At 39.7% G+C, this 17,535-nt stretch overlaps 1 protein-coding gene across 1 annotated transcript in view; it reads left to right on the forward strand.

Moving 5' to 3' along the window:
* The window catches only part of LOC134754460 (dynein axonemal heavy chain 6), a 123,526-nt gene that overhangs the window by 49,797 nt on the left and 56,194 nt on the right, over positions 1-17,535 (forward strand). The window contains exons 42-50 of the mRNA XM_063690794.1: positions 454-619; positions 1,105-1,266; positions 1,656-1,832; positions 2,260-2,456; positions 8,358-8,520; positions 9,528-9,610; positions 9,725-9,836; positions 11,308-11,433; positions 14,407-14,567. Coding sequence (XP_063546864.1) covers positions 454-619; positions 1,105-1,266; positions 1,656-1,832; positions 2,260-2,456; positions 8,358-8,520; positions 9,528-9,610; positions 9,725-9,836; positions 11,308-11,433; positions 14,407-14,567 — 1,347 coding nt within the window. The remainder of the gene's footprint in view (positions 1-453; positions 620-1,104; positions 1,267-1,655; positions 1,833-2,259; positions 2,457-8,357; positions 8,521-9,527; positions 9,611-9,724; positions 9,837-11,307; positions 11,434-14,406; positions 14,568-17,535) is intronic.

The raw sequence follows: 17,535 nt of genomic DNA on the forward strand, positions 1-17,535 counted from the left end.
AGTGCATGCCTCTAACTTTTGGTTTACAGCTTTTAATAATGCTTTTGCACATCCGTTTGTTGCTCTAAATTGGGCATTGATTAAAGGTGACCCTTTGCTCGTGTAAAAGGCATTGATTGAGGCTCAAAACATATGTCTGCGGTCTAATTGCCACGACTCAAATAATCCAATACGAAATGTATGAAAAGAGTCGTGGCAAATAGATGCAACCGCAGACATATTCTCAGAGAATGGCCCCAAAGACCCTTGCATTACCAATAAAGGTAACATGATTCTTTTTTAACAATACGAAAATAAAATACTAGGAAATAGGTAACCGAAAAGAACACATTTGTTCTCGTAATTCGCGTTGCTTACTCTACGCTACAGGTAGTTATTTATGTGGTATTTATATACTATTTAGTAACATTAGAAAACGAAACATCTTGTCAAATGGAAAATATATTTGGACAGACGACGTTGCCGCATGTTCCCGTCATTGGTGAACTGCTGCACGATCGACTGGTTCACCAAATGGCCGCCCGAAGCGCTGCTGTCTGTCGCGGAACTGTGCCTCGCGCCCGCGGCCAACAAAGAGACCATCGCCAAACTGTCTAAACTTTGTGTCATCATGCATCAGGTTTGTTTCACTCACCTCACATATCATTTATAGCGCAATCACACTGTGTCGTTTGCCACGTGCAAACTATTTTGGTGGCAACTTTATACTTTCCATCCGGCGACCGCGACCCGGTGAACGACCTTCTTCGAAACCTAAATAACCTTTCCGTAGTTTTAAACTTGATCTTTTCAGTGATTACATTGAACCAAACCCCAAATTTATTGGCTGACGTTATTATTAATATATAGAGCTTAATTACTACCATGTGTCATATAAGAAACAGACTTTATAGGGCCGATATGTACTTAGTATAAAGTTCCTTAAATACAATAAAGTAAAAAATAACTCAGATTGCAGTTTGGAAACAGCAGATCCTACTTTTTAATGTGGAATTTGACTTGATTGGGATTGTGAAAAGAGCATATGATGAAATTTGTCCTTGTTAAGTACCGTTACCGCCGATGTGAGTAAATGATATCGACTTATGTATTTTTGTCATTTAGGATGTAGACGTTATGACAGACAGATTATACAATGAGATGCGACGTTATTTCTACACGACGCCAAGCAGTTACCTAGCTTTGCTGCAGCTGTACCTTGGACTACTAGACAAAAAACAACAGGAAATAATAAGGGGAAGAGACAGGATATCTTGCGGTTTGCAAGTAAGATTGTTTTTCCATTTCATGCGTTTTTAACTAGTAAATATAAATAATCAATATTGTTGTGAGTGCTCAGACAAAATACATACATAGAAAACACCCAAGACTCAGGAACAAATATTTGTGCTCATCACACAAATAAATGCCCTTACCGGGATTCGAACACAGGAACATCGGCTTCACAGGCAGGGTCACTACCCACTAGGCCAGAACAGTCGTGGAAACTACATACGATACCTAATTATTTTAATGAGCCTATTACATAGTTAATTGTAAGGACGTTGGTCAATGTTCCCTACTCTGGTCTGTCTAGTTAGGCAAACATATTTTTTACCTAGTACCTAATTTGGTTTAGTCGGTATCTCACGTGAAGCTTGTTCGGTTCCGTCTAGAAACTGTACGAAACGTACGAAGTAGTAGGGGTAATGGAACAGCAGGTCCGCGATATGGAACCGGTGCTGGCCAAGAAGGCGGCGGAGGGCATCGCGCTCGTGAACAAACTGAAGGTGGAGCAGCAGGCCGCCGACGAAGTCAAACAAGCTGTCATGAAGGACGAGGCGGAGGCAAAGGTATTCAACAAACATCACTGTAGGTAGTGTAGTGTAGAGGATCCAAGGATTTAATTACAACTTACAAAGAATTGGCAAGATCAATTGTTCCAAGTATCTGCCACTAAACTGATCATAAGGAGGACGGAGAGCATTACGCACGGGTTGTGGAATCCGGCGAGCCGACGAGAGGGAAAAACGAGAGATATAAATTTATAATTTAATAGTACATTACAAGTGCGTAAAATAGGAAATTCGCAACGAGTGGCGATAAATTACCTATTCGCACATGTATCTTACGTTTTACAGAATAGTTAAGTAATGTGCTAATTATCGCACTAGTGCGGTAAAGTAGCACCCTATGTAGTGTAAAGAAATATTACTGTTTTGTAAAAAAACTGGTTATAGGTTACTTGGTTAAAAACTACAGGCAAAATTCTGATTTCAGATCAAAGCCGAAGAGGTAAAAGCCATAGCGGACGAGGCAAAGGCTGACCTAGCACTAGCCATGCCGGCAATGGAAGCGGCGCAGACCGCTCTAAAGGCCCTCAACAAGGCGGACATTAATGAATTGAAAGCTTTCCAGAAACCGCCTGCCCTTGTGCGATTTGTGATGGAGCCGATATGCATTTTGTTTAACGCCAAGTGAGTGTTAAACTTAAAATTTTATGGACCTCACTTTTCAATTAACGTATGCGGAGTGAAATCTGGACAAAATTCAATGTCGTATTAAATGAAAACAACATGGTTATTTTTTATAAATTTTCATGTATTTTAATAATGTATTTAACAACATTAAATGCAAGATAAAGTTTACTCAAATGCGAGATTTTTAACGAAGTTTTGGTACTTTAAAGCCATCGGTGTCGAAAACACACGTTATCATTTATTTAAGTTAAAATTTTATCTTCCTTTGGAAAACTTTTTTAGGAAACTTCGTGTGCTCGACATATTTTACATTCTCGTCCGTTAGACTATTGGTGCTCTCAAAATAATAGTTACCTTGCCATAAATTTCCAATTAGTCCCCCATAAGACCCATTACGCAAAAACAGCTGTTTTGTACATTTTTGTCGGTATGACGTACCCAAATTTTCAAAGTTATTTTTAGGGTTCCGTAGCCAAATGGCAAAAAACGGAACCCTTATAGATTCGTCATGTCTGTCTGTCTGTCTGTCCGTCCGTATGTCACAGCCACTTTTCTCTGAAACTATAAGAACTATACCGTTGAGACTTGGTAAGTAGATGTATTCTGTGAACCGCATTAAGATTATCACACAAAAATAAATAAAAAACAATAAATTTTGGGGGTTCCCCATACCTTAGAACTGAAACTCAAAAAAAAATTTTTCATCAAACCCATACGTGTGGGGTATCTATGGATAGGTCTTCAAAAATGATATTGAGGTTTCTAATATCATTTTTTTCTAAACTGAATAGTTTGCGCGAGAGACACTTCCAAAGTGGTAAAATGTTATGGCACCTGTAACTTCTAAAATAAGAGAATGATAAAACTTAAAAAAATATATGATGTACATTACCATGCAAACTTCCACCGAAAATTGGTTTGAACGAGATCTGGTAAGAAGTTTTTTTTAATACTTCATAAATCGTAAACCGCATACCGCGATTTACCTTTCACTCACGTTTCACATAAAAAATACATTGTTAAAATTATGTATGTACGGAACCCTCGGTGCGCGAGTCAGACTCGCACTTGGCCGGGTTTTTTTTTTCGGAGACGGTGACCTTGACTTTTCTTGAATGTTTGCCGATGCCCATATTTTCAAGATATTTTTAAACAGTTTTACTGTCACATTTGAATAATCTCATGACCTCTCTATAAGATTTTGTGACTCAGCGGGCCGTCATTTTCTACAATCGATCTCTCCCAGGAAACTGGATAATGCTGGAATATTTACCTGAACCAGACTTTCTAGTTGTAGTTTTTTTTTAAGAAAAATACATTATTATAAACAAAGATAGATATAACTCCGTAATAGACGGATACAGACTAAGGAAAAAAAGTGCCTCGAAAATCACGAAAATTTGATTCTCGATCAGATGGCGCCACTACCTTTGGCCTACTCTCGTATAGAGAGCGTTGACGGTTTCGTTTGTTATTTAACAATTTTAACGCATATTAGTGAAAGAACATGGGTCAAAATCATATAAAAATAATTAATGCAAATAAAAAAATCATTTATCCATTTTTAAATACATTTTATCATATTTTATAAATATTCATTTTTAATTTTTATAGTGTGTCGATAGATGGCAGTGAATTTACTGTGGTTACAAAATTTACTATGACAGTACCGCTCTATCTTCTATAGGTATATATATATATAAATGCACGTGTCCTGACTGACTCATCAACGAAGAGGCAAAACCACAAAAGCTAAAAAGTTGAAATTTGCACACCAGGTTGCATTTAAGAAGTGTACAAGCGATTAGAAGCGTTTTTGAAAATTCATCCCCCAAGGTGGTGAAAAAGGGGTTGAAAGTTTGTATGGAGATCAAAAATTTTATCAAGTGCAGGACTTGAAACTTTGTATATGTGCATACTATTAGAATACAGGAAAAGTAATTTCAGCGTTTTTAAAAATTCATCCCCTAAAAGGGTTAAAAAGGGTTTAAAAGTTTGAATCCATTACAAATGCTTTGAAACTTCTTAGAAAGGCATAATAGCCGCTTACAAAAAAAAAATATTTCGACGTTTTTGGAAGTTCAACCCCTAAAGAGGGTTAAAAAGGGGATGAAAGTTTGTCTTGTGGTTCAAATTTTATTATAAGCTAGGAACTTGAAACTTTGCAAAAAAGTATTATATTAAAAAACAAGAAAACTAATTTCAGCGTTTTTGAAAATTCATCCCCCAAGGTGGTGAAAACGGGGTTGAAAATTTGTATGGAGATCAAACATTTCTTTGCGTGCGGGACTTGCATCTTTGTATAAAGGCATATTATTAGAATACAAGAAAAGTAATTTCAGCGTTTTCAAAAATTCATCCCGTAAAGTGGTTAAAAAGGGGTTGAAAGTTTAAATCCATTACAAATGCTTTGAAACTTCTTAGAAAGGCATTGTATAATATTACAGAAAAAGTTATTTCAACGTTCTTAATAATTCAACCCAAATTCAAAGAGGTTTAAGAAGGGGATGTAAGTTTATATGTGATTCATGTTTTCGTTTAAGCTAGGAACATAAAACTTGGTAAAAGGGCATTATATTAAAATAGACGAAAACTGATTGATAAAGTTTGCATCGGGAGCGAACATTTTTTTTAAATAGTGGACTTGAAAATCTAAGTGTTGAGAGGGATTACATCGAGAACAATTATTTTCAGTTAGGGGCTTGAAACTTCGTAGTTTGTGAAAGAGAAATTTCATGCGTTGTATAATTATTAACAAATGATTAACCGTCCCTACTGATATTGTAGCATCTCATACCTGGGTCCTAACTCCCACGGGCTGATCCTCTGGATTCTCCAATCGGCTATAATTCCTTAACGCTTTTGCCTTGTCTTCCTGTCTGATTCTCGTCTTCCAAATTACTCCCTGAAACTTTTGATTTTATGTTTTACTTTCTGGCTACCATTTCTAAATTCTCCCTAAACTCCTTTTACCCTAATACGGCCCTGACCCGTCCGGTTACTTACCTTGCTGTTTTTCTAATCACTTCATGTTTTTATTATAATTTCGAAGCTAATTGACCTAAACTTCACTATAAATTTTTCTTGACATATTTGTTTCTTTGTTTTGACATAATCCGTCAAACTATTAATTTACTCTAAATTCTTTAACATGAAGTTTAGGTCGTATAGTTTTCAAGTAGTTTGTTCTAAATTTTATCTAAAATTTGTTACTGGTGAACAAATATTTTCAAATATTTTCAAAAATCTTTTAAAATAATTTATAATTCTAGAAAATGTTATCGCTAGCGATATAAGCGGCCCAGCGGCCATCTGCAATTCAGTTTGCTTCTGGTTCCCAACTAAGGAACGTCAGTTATAAGGGTCCGTGCGGGGCCAAGCCAGGCCCCGCACCATCAAGAAACCCTCGCTCGCGCTCCATAAAAGTACCTGTGTTCCTGGCAAAGTCTGGCGATCTCTCTGCACGCGCCCAAGGTCCGGTGGTGCTTTGCGGTTGCCCTAACGGTGCGCCTCGTCTCTGCAAGCGCGCGCTATCGGCGCGCCTCGCCTCTGCAAGCGCACGGTGTCAGTGCGCCTCGCCTCTCCTAGGCGCCCGCTATCGGCGCGCCTCGCCTCAACAGGCGCGTGCTATCAGCGCGCCTCGCCTCTTCTAAGAGCGTGCTATCGGCGCGCCTCGCCTCTCCTAAGCGCGTGCTATTAGCGCGCCTTACCGTGCGCGCGCTATCAGCGCGCCTTTCCCAGCGCGCCTCACCTTGCGCGTGCTATCTGCGCGCCTTACCGTGCGCGTGCTACCAGCGCGCCTTACTGTGCGCGTGCTACCAGCGAGCCTCACCTTGCGCGTGCTATCTGCGCGCCTTACCTTTGCGCGTGCTATCTGCGCGCCTTACCGTGCGCGTGCTACCAGCGCGCCTTACTTTGCGCGTGCTACCAGCGCGCCTCACCTTGCGCGTGCTATCTGCGCGCCTTACCGTGCGCGTGCTCCTGCCTTGCGCGTGCTACTAGCGCGACTACAATCGTATTTATTCTTTTTGTAATTATACCATTTGTTAGCGTGTCATATTGAGACAAAAGCCGATAAATAAAGTTATATCTATCCTTTCCTTTCTACCTCCTCACTCCCTGCTCCGTTACTCACTCCTACAATATACGTGGAGGAGGGCGTAACGCGACAATATCTTTTGCTGCATAATGTTCTATGCTCATGTAAAATATATAACCACCAACATACAAACCCACGCGTACGAAGTCGCGGGCAACAGCTAGTCTTATTATATTCTCTTTATTATAAACATACCTTCACCCGGGCTTCACCTCTAACCCGCTTCCACAAAATGTTCCACTATCTTCGCTTTCGGCCATAGGTAAATAGTACAGGAGAAATTACATACACAGTTTCGCGATGGTGTTCTTCTAGATTGGCCACAATTTCAAGAGAAAGAATCCAATGCCCATGAAACTTACCGGAGTCATTGACAGATATATAGACTTTAAATTGGCAGTTAGATATAATTTCAGTTTAATTTTTTGTTTACTTTTTACGTGTTCAGATTTGTCCTTTTCAGATTTCACTCCGTATACGTTAATTGACACAAACACAATTGGTACAATTCATCGAATCTGTTTCAATACCGAAAGTTAATGACGCATAAGCGTATAACACTATCAGGGACAGGAGAGATAAAATGGATTCCTAATTCTAAATCCCTACTTATATAATAAACTAGCGACCCGCCCCGGCTTCGCGCGGGTTGCACAAAACGTTAACAAATTATACACCTAAACCTTACTCAAGAATCACTATTGAAAGGTGAAAACCGCATGAAAATCCGCTCAGTAGTTTTTGAGTTTATCGCGAACGTACGTGACAGGGGACTTTTTTTATAAGGTGTATATAGATGCGATAGTCTGTATATCTGTCTGTTACCTAACTCTTCATGCTTAAGCCACTAAACCGATTTAAATGAAATTAGGTATGGAGATAGGTTGAGGCCCTTTTACTTTTACCGATGCAGAACACTTTTATAGGAAGGACAAAGGATAGTTTTTATCAATCATCATAATCATCATTCTACGCAGACGACGTCGCGGGCAGAAGCTAGTTTGCCCTAAATATCCACAACCTTACAGACGTATCTGCCTACGGTACAGCAGTCAACCGTTACTTTTTTATTAATTGCTAAGGATCGATTACGTTCATGCTGTCTACTCATCATCGAAAACCATATGGATGCTATCGACCCGGGTAGTTACATATGTTACTTTGTATTTTAAAGTAGCAAATCTTATTCTTTATTGAAACCATGGTATTCATACAGTTCTTAAAAATATAGTAACAGAGCCTGGCAAAGGCATAGCAAATTATTAACATAATAACATTACTTAATAATAATAAGGCGTAGGGATGTGACAATCCCATCGCCCGCTGGTTTTGGCAGCTTGTGGCGAGCTGTTGGGGAGTAGCGACCTTACGTACCCGAGTGTTCCTGGGGAGGGCGGGTGGGACGGGAATACGCGAGTTGGCACAGTGGCTGTTAACAGCCACTGGGTAGAAAGCGGCGCACACCTCTCGACAACCTTGAGCCGCTTACAGCGTTGTTGCCCTTGATCCATCCTAGATGTCGCTTTTTGCGGGGGCCCACCTTGTGAGGGCGAGTCACCGTCTGCCGAAAATAAAATTGTATACCTACCGTTTTATTAGGCAGGCGTCCGGTTTTTTATCCCATAGCTCAGTACTTAGTCCATCGCTTTCACCCAATAACCTAGTTCATTTTACGAATACATTCCATCAACTCTCAATAGTCCTTACACTTTGGCGGGTGCTGCCTCTGCGTGCGTCCCATGACACGAGCAAAGGGCAGCACCATTGTTCCGTGATGGGAAACAAATATTAATATGCAGGCCAGACTGGGATAGCACAAAGAAGTTATTAGCAGACGTAAACTTCATTGGAAAACTGGAGGACTACGACAAGGACCACATACCAGACGCTACGCTCAAAAAGATTAAGGCATACCTCACCCACAAGGATTTTAATCCCGATACTGTGGTTAAGGTTTCGAAAGTAAGTTTTTTCCAATTAAAACTTATCATAACTCGTGCCAGTTGAAAGTTTCCAAGAATATCCGAGCTTTTCCAAGTTTTTGGAAATTTTTCGCAATTTGCACATCTGTACTTCCAACCCAGAAGAGAAATGTCCTTTACCACCGAGAACACCATTCACAAAATATTGGTAAACGGCATATTTTTAAGTAGGTACTGCGTTGGTAGGTAGGTAGTACCTACCTACCAACGCATCATGTTATTAACCCCCCTTTGTCCCTGAAGGGGGATAATATTATATCATCCAGCTCCTAGCTTGTTGTCATTGTCATCAGTGTTATCACTGAGTTTGGTGTGGGGATATCCGTGTAGATACAGTCAATAAATTTTGTTTTTTGTAACAATTGGTATACTTGTCACAATGATATTGATATGAATACCGGTAAGAAACTCATATAATAGTCACTGTGACAAAGTACGAATGTTACATAAATCAAATTCCTTGGCTCTACCTAGTCGATGATTTTCCTAAGAACTAAAAAAAAATACATATAAATAAATAAATAAATAATATTTGCTCCATTTGGAGGAAATTTTGAATATTTTTTTAAACTGTTCATTATTAAATATTCAGACGAATAGAATATTAAGAAGAATATCTTATGTAACATATTTTATTGGTAAATCAACATTATGAAATGTTGTTTTATATTAGACGAAGCTATGAATATGGAGCACAAGATACCCATTGTTTGGGATATTTTTGCTCCTACCTATAGTTTACTTAGGGGTGCAAAGTTACCCCATTGTGCACCAAATTAATAGGCCCCGTTAAAAAGAGAGATTAATTTTATGATTAACGTAACAATGCAAAATATAAACACAATTTCGTTTAGCTGAATTAATAAATAATCATGTAGAAATATTATGTTTAAATATATTAGATGTTGTCCTTTTTTCGAATTGGAGCATAGTTACCCACTAGGAAGCAAAGTAGTACCATTTTACGGAACCCGTTTCGTTTTCTAGGTGTGTCGTTCTATGGTTTTGTGGGTGCAAGCTATTGATATGTATGCTAAAGTCTTCAGAATTGTCGAGCCAAAAATAATCAAGTAAGTATTTTGATATCACCATCTGAATTAACAGATAATATTGTTTAGTTAATAATAAATCGAGTTAGGTAGGTACTCATTAGTTAGTATTAATGACTTATTTGATTTATTCAGACATAAGGAGGCAGCCGCAACACTAAAAGGTGTAATGGCAGTTTTAAGAGCTAAGCAGAAAGAAGTGGAGGCAATCGAAGCGCAACTCGCTAAAATGTTGGACGAACTGAGGGTAAGACTAGTAGAAATCCAAGTAGATAAGTGTTGCGGGTTGTTAATAGTTATATTGGGACAGAAAGGTTCCCTTCGGTTCGGTTACTTTCAAAACCGTCAGATAACCAAATTTTTAGAAGAGTTTAGATAAAATTATTATCTTCTTATGTCATAAGTTATCTATATTATAGGTTTCTTATAGGGGAAATACGGACAAAATGACATAGTGGGCTTATTTCGAAATTGGCGAGCTGTAGCGAGTATATCGACACAGCAACACCTCACAGCTGACATGTTTACGATCGTGCGACTGCGAGACGACCCGCGTCATTGGCACAGTCACATTGAAGTAATGAGCGTGAACGTTTTTGGTGCCCACAAAAGTTTATTTAAAACATGGGTTTCTTCAGTTTTCATGAGGATTATGTGTAGGAATTTGTGATTGTTTTTACTAAAACTGGAGTCCAATGATATTAGTTAATGCGTCATGTTTACATTTGGGCAAAATGACATACATATTCACTAGACAAAATGACTTAGGCTATTTCATACTATATACTATTAAAGGAGAAAACACTATACATCATTAAATAAAGGATTTAATACAAAAAACCACTGAAAACAGGCATACCTTAGGTAAATCACACTCCGACGTTTAATGTGAATATGTCCTTAGAATTTTAGTATGCCATTATGTCCTTACTTGGTGTGTCATTTTTACCCATACTATATGGACAAAATGGTTTTTTACCATGCCTGTATATTTTTCAGAATATATATTTTAATATGATTTCTATTCAATTAAAAGGCTGTGTTAATGTTTGTCAATATATCATATCAATGAATCAATGATGAATAACTAAAACCGATTATAAATAATTCAAAACAAAACACCATGTCATTTGGTCCGTACTTCCCCTACGGGCTAAGGACTGAGATCTAATAATCTGGAATCCAAGTGAAAAACTACGCAACTCTTTTTATATTATGGGACTCCATAATATGGGTGCACGTTTACGACTGACTTCCATTTTATTTCGTTGGGGCGTAGACGAAATATTAATAAATAAGGCAGGCAGTGCCTGCCAGTAGGCACATAAAATAGTTCAAAATATTGCACCCGTAAATATGGCGGTTAAAGTGGATGGCGCTGTAAGATGTGCCCACATTATGCGGTAACTTAACGTGTCAAACCCTTCGTATAAATATAAAAAATATATCGTATGGCGCCGTAAATAGCTATGTTGTTCAACAGTCACATTTACGGTAGCAATATTTTACACTACTTTACTCGTATATACTTAGTCGTCAGGGGCCCATTTCTCGAACGATATAAGTCTAATATTATTAGTGTGTTGTCATGGCAACAATTTGACAGTACGTGGACTAATAATATTATTCTAATATCTTTCGAAAAAATGGGCCCCAGGTGGGATTTGCCGTACATGTTATATTTAGTAGGTAAATGCCGTGAACATTTGTTGTGCCAGGTGGTCGAGGAAGAGCGTATAAAGCTGCAGGCGGACGTGGACCTGGCCGCCGCCCGGCTGTCGCGCGCCGGCAAGCTGACCCAGGCGCTGGCCGACGAACAAACCCGATGGGAGGACAGCGTTAAGGTAGCTCACGCACTACTCTTCTGTCCATCTACCAGACTACTTACTTATCTACTAAAAGTAACTACTATCAAGGGATAATTTGTAGGCTTAGCACGAGTGCACCGCCACAGTGTGATTATAGCTCATATTCGTAATACGCATAATAGGTAAGTAGGTATATGCATGTTTCACGCGTTCATATAGTTTGACCTCTATTTTATATATAATTACGCTATGCAACACATAACTTGTGTATAAAGCGCGCGGTTGTTTTATGCGATAAACGCAGCGTTGAACGCATGCGATTAACGCAATGTAGGAAAAATGTCATTTTACATTAGATAATCTAATGACACCTAGGGCCACTTGCACCATTCCACTAACCCAATGTTAACCGGTTAAACCTGGAGTTACTATGGTTACCAGTACAATATGACACTGGGTTAACGGTTTAACCGCTTAACCCCGGGTTAGTTGGATGGTGCAAGTGGCCCTAAGTATCGTTTTAGAACGTTTTCACATTGTCCGATCCGATATCGGATGTATTCTAGTTCCGCGGGGGCGCGCCCGGGCGCCGTCTTTAGCGGTCACGCACACTACCGACACACCTGAATTTATCGGAAGCGCCTTTCCGATATCGGACGTTGGAAGGCGCCTATGAGAAAAACAGCTGCAGGAGAGTGCAATATGGCATCAAGTCTGCCTTTTTTGCATTATCTATCGTCTTTAGTAATATAGTTAGACCAAGAAAAGTGCAATGATTTTTATAGCATATGCGCAGTCCAAGTATTATTTATACTTCATAATTTTATAGAAGTTTGACGTTTAAAATAACACTTGCACTGCGTGTGCTATCAAAATCGTTGCAGACTTTTCTTGTTCTAACTCTAACTATTTATTAACGGCAACATTTTTAACCTGGCCAGGTTTAAAGCACGCACAAAAGTCTCATACGCAGTGATCACAGAGATCATGTATGCAGACGACTTGTGCTTTGTGACTGAGTCCCCGGAAGGCATGCAGTCATGCACTCATGTCAAGTTACGACGAGTCTTGCCGCAGATTTAGGCTCAAGATCAGTGTCAAGAAGACTGAAGTGTTATCGCTGGACGTTCTCAGTCAACAGACACTGGTCGTTAGACTCGGCGAGGACCAGCTGAAGCAGACAAGTTCCGCTACCTGGGGAGCACGTTAACATCTAAGTGCGACCTTGATGCTGAAATTAACAGCAGGATCGGGGCTGCGGCTGCAGCTTTTGACAAGTTAGATCTCAAGGTCCTCACCTCACACGATTAAAAACTGGCTACTAAGGTAGCCGTATATACATATACTCCGCTGAAACGTGAACTGTTTATCGCCGCCATATTCGCATGTTGGATCGATTCCACCTCAGATGCCTACGCAAGATACTGGATAGATATCGAAGTATATCTCATGCGACGTCAGCTTCGGTGGTGCGGTAACGTTTCGCGGATGAATAACCAACGTGTGGCTAAGCAGATCTTCTATTCAGAACTTAAGGAGGCCAAGCGGAAACAGGGCGGCCAATTTCTCAGGTACAAAGATGTGCTTAAGCGGCACATGAAAAAGTGCCGCATAGAGCCCTCGCGGTGGGAGCAGCAGGCAGCCACACGTACAGAAGATCACAGAATTTGAACTTCAGCGGCGCTTGGAGCTGGATGCCAAGCGTGACGAAATAAAAGCCACCTGCGGCAACACAATGTAATTATATGAATGGTGTGCTCACATGCCCGCAATGTTCCCGAACTTTTACAAACAAGATCGGTTACGTCAGCCACTTGTGAGCACACCAGAGACAGCAACGGTGTTAAAAGCAGTCGCCGTGGCCGTATCGGCCGTGGAGTTATGATTATTATTTACTAGCTTTTGCCCGCGACTTCGTCTGCGTGGAATTAGTAATTTGGTTCTAACAAATCTGCTTTTTAATCCATCCTTTTTTCACCCCCAAATTGGTCCACACTATACATTTCCACCCCATTTTATACACCGTTAAGGGATGATTTCGGGGAAAATAGTTATTCTTTATCATTTCCCACAGCTCAAACTATCCCCATACCAAGTTTCATTTAAATCGGTTCAGCGGTTATTGATTCCCCATACAAATTTCCACCCCCCTTTTCACCCCTTTGAGGGGTGAGTTCTGGAATAAAAAGTATCCTATGTCCTTCCCCGGGACTCAAACTATCTGTATACCAAATTTCAACTAAATCGGTTCAGCGGTTTAAGCGTGAAGAAGTACAGACAGACAGACAGACTTTCGCATTTATAATATTAGTATGGATGGATTAAATGAATAAATAAATACAGAAAGACACATATATCTCACATTTTACTTTCATCCAACATCCGATATCGGATCGGACAGTGTGAAAACGCTCTTACGCGGTAAATGCAGCGGTAAGCGCATTGTCATTTTTTATACATTCCGTTAACTCATGCGTTCAACGCATAAAACAACCGGGCGCGATATACGAAATCATAACTTGTTGAGAAAAAAACCGGCCAAGTGCGAGTCGGACTCGCGCACGAAAAAATCACGTTTGTTGTATGGGAGCCCTACTTAAATATTTATTTTATTACGTTTTTAGTATTTGTGGTTATAGCGGCAACAGAAATACATCATCTGTGAAAATTTCAACTGTCTAGCTATCACGGTTCATGAGATACAGCCTGGTGATAGACGGACAGACAGACAGACACCGAAGTCTTAGTAATAGGGTCCCGTTTTTACCCTTTGGGTACGGAACCCTAAAAATACTTTACTGTAACAGTGGAAGATTTTTAGGACATTGCGCGAATAGAATAGAAAATTGCGCTTATATTGTACAGAATAGGGAACTCTTATCTATCTACCAAATTTCATCGAAGTAAAACGAAAAAATAAATTTGTCAACAAAATAAAAATAGTCCTACAACAACACCTAACCCTATGTTATGTACGAAATTGATTAATTTTAAACACTTTTTTTGCAGTCAGCGACTGAACAACTGTACTGTACAACCGGGGACATCATCATAGCATCCGGTTGCATTGCGTATTTTGGCGCGTTTCCAACCAGTTACCGCCGAGAGCTCGAAGCTAAGTGGGTTTCACAGTGTAAGGAGCTTGGGATACCGGCTTCTGACACTTTTGAGTGAGTCTATTATTTTGTTTACTGGTTTAATTTTAGTGACTATTTGCGCAGCATAGCCATTGCCCATACGCAGCACAGTGATTCACTGAAGTGTAGTTTAGTTTTCTATTCGGCTTCAGTTTCTTAAACTTGGGAATCAGGGCCTGATTTACCCACAGGCTAATAAGGCTAATAAGGGCGCAAGGACCAAGGGGGCGCGGCAGCGACTCTTGAGTTGAGACAAGCGGGGGGCGGATATACATAGTCAGCCTAGGGCGGTCAGAACTCTAAGTTAGGCCCTGCTTGGGATACCAGTATACCACCACGAACATTCGCTGTTTGATAATAGAAGTATGACAAAATGGTACCGCGGCTGTAATAGCCCTGCAATTGCTACAAAGGGAAAGAACTCTTTTACGAAATTGTATATAGATGCATATCTTTAAAAAAAACTTTGTTACTTTGTTGGAACGAAGTTAATGGTGACATATGTTCGTGCTCGTACCCGTGCTCAATGCTCGTGCTCGTGCTCGTGCTCATGCTATGCTATAGTTGGTCAAACCAAATTGTCAGTAAACAAGAGTAAAAATAGTTTTTTGTTATACAAGGGTGCAAAGTTGTATTTTACCCGCGAGTGTGGAATTGCAACGACGAGCAAGCGAAAGGATTCTATAGTTGAACCACGAGCGAAGCGAGTGGTTCTAAAATAGAATCCTGAGCGTAGCGAGTGTTTCAACACACGAGAAGTAAAATACATTTGCACACGTGTGTAACACAAAACTTTTCTCCTCACTATAGCGAGGAAAGTGCAACATCCACAGGCTTTAGATCATCTTCATCACTGGAATCACTCATTATTTTGCGATAATACGATATTATAACAGAAAACTCTGGAAGTTGTGTATTTTTACGTGCCGGAGTCGGTGAGAAAAATTTTGTTGTCAATGTTGACATTTCTGACGATGCGTTTTGAAATTGCATCGACTCAACTTGTGCGTTCAGAATTACATTTTTTTTATACTACGTCAGTGGCAAACAAGCATACGGCCCGCCTGATGTTAAGCAGTCTCCGTAGCCTATGTACGCCTGCAACTCCAGAATTACATTCAACATAATTTAAAAAAACAAATGTTTCTTATGGAATTTATGACAATTTTAAACAAAATTAAATAAAGCTAAATTTGGTATTCTTTATTAAATTCTCAAACCATTTATTTAATGATAATTAATATCGAACGAACCATTATTATGAGCGTTTTACGTTTTGTTATCTGTCAAAAGCTACTTAAACACGCTCCATCCAAGGTCAAATTACTTTCCCCACTAGTGGATAAAATGCGTTTTTCCCCGCTTGTTTAAAGGATAAAAGACGGCTTTCCGAGCTAGTGAGGGGAAAAAACTATACTCATCCTTTTCTTTTGGGTGCTAGTACTAATGTAAGACAAAGATAGTATGATTATCTCTGTCTATGCTATGCTATGCTATGCTAAGTTACGAGGGTTGATCCATATGCACCACCCCTGACCTCTTTGCTGTCACTTGGTTATTAAAACCTTTTTGCTAGGTTTATACATTTAGAGGTTATAAAATAAAAAAAACATTTTTAAATGTCGAACTATTATTGAGCTACAGCTTACTGTAATTGCTGAGTTATTTTCATACAAAAAGACCACGAGTCTTTTTGTATGAAAATGGATTTTGTTGAGCAGAGGGCGGTAATAAAATATCTACAAAAAAATTATTTTACACCAACTCAAATCCATCAAGATATTGTGGCAACTGTAGGGGAGTGTGCAGTATCCTATTACATAGTGAAACTTTGGTGTCGAGAGTTTAAGTGCGGAAGATCAAGTTGTGAAAACCAACATGGCGGTGGACCACCTGTAACGGTCACTCCAGACGAAAACATTAATAAAGTTCACGATATGGTGTTACAAAACCGGCGAATACGTATCAGGCAAATTGTTGAAGAGACTGGCTTGTCATATCATGTAGTGCAACAGATACTTACTAAAGAATTGGGTATGAACAAGATCAGTGCAAGATGGGTGCCACGAATGTTGACTATTGATCAGAAAAGACAGAGTATTGATTTGCCAGCGTCTGTTGGATATGTACCAAGCTAATAAAGATAATTTTCTCCATAGATACGTAATCATGGACGAGTCTTGGGTCACTATGATCCCGAAACTAAAATTCAAAGTAAGCAGTGGAAACACAGTGGTACTCCGCCACCACGTAAATTTAAAGTGGCATCGTCTGCAGGAAAGGTTATGCTGTCTGTATTCTGGGATGCTCAAGGAATAATCCTGGCTGACTATTTGAAAAAGGGAGAGACTATTACAGGGGCCTATTATGCAAACTTAATTCTAAAATTGCGAAAGGCTATTAAAGAGAAACGCCGGGGCAAGTTGACAAGTGGCGTACTCTTCCACCAAGACAATGCTACCGTCCATACGTCCTGTGTCGCTAAGGCTGCCATACACCAAGCAGGCTTCGAATTGGTGGAGCACCCACCGTATTCGCCTGACTTAGCCCCCAGCGACTACAGGCTATTCCCAAAATTAAAGGAATTTTTACGTGGAAAATTTTTTTTGGACAATCAAGAGGTGATATCTGTTGTGGAGGAGTGGTTTTCAGAGGTCGGACATATTTTTTTTCAGGAGGCTATTGAAGTGCTGGAGCACCGATGGAATAAGTGTATTAGTGTTGAGAGAGACTATGTAGAAAAATAAAAAATAAATCTTGAATGTAGTTTCATTGTAAGAGGGTTAGGGGTGGTGCATACGGATCAACCCTCGTATTTTATGTTCATGTTCTTCGTGTTTGTGTCTGTGTCCGTGTCCGTCATCCTCATTCCCATTCTTTCTCAATCGTTTGGGTCGTGGCGGGTTTTCGTGACGGTCAAATCTTACACTTTTTTAGGGTTCCGTACCCAAAAGGTAAAAACGGGACCCTATTACTAAGACTTTGCTGTCCGTCTGTCTGT

Source organism: Cydia strobilella, chromosome Z (assembly GCF_947568885.1).
Source record: "Cydia strobilella chromosome Z, ilCydStro3.1, whole genome shotgun sequence".
Taxonomy (NCBI): Eukaryota; Metazoa; Arthropoda; class Insecta; order Lepidoptera; family Tortricidae; genus Cydia; species Cydia strobilella.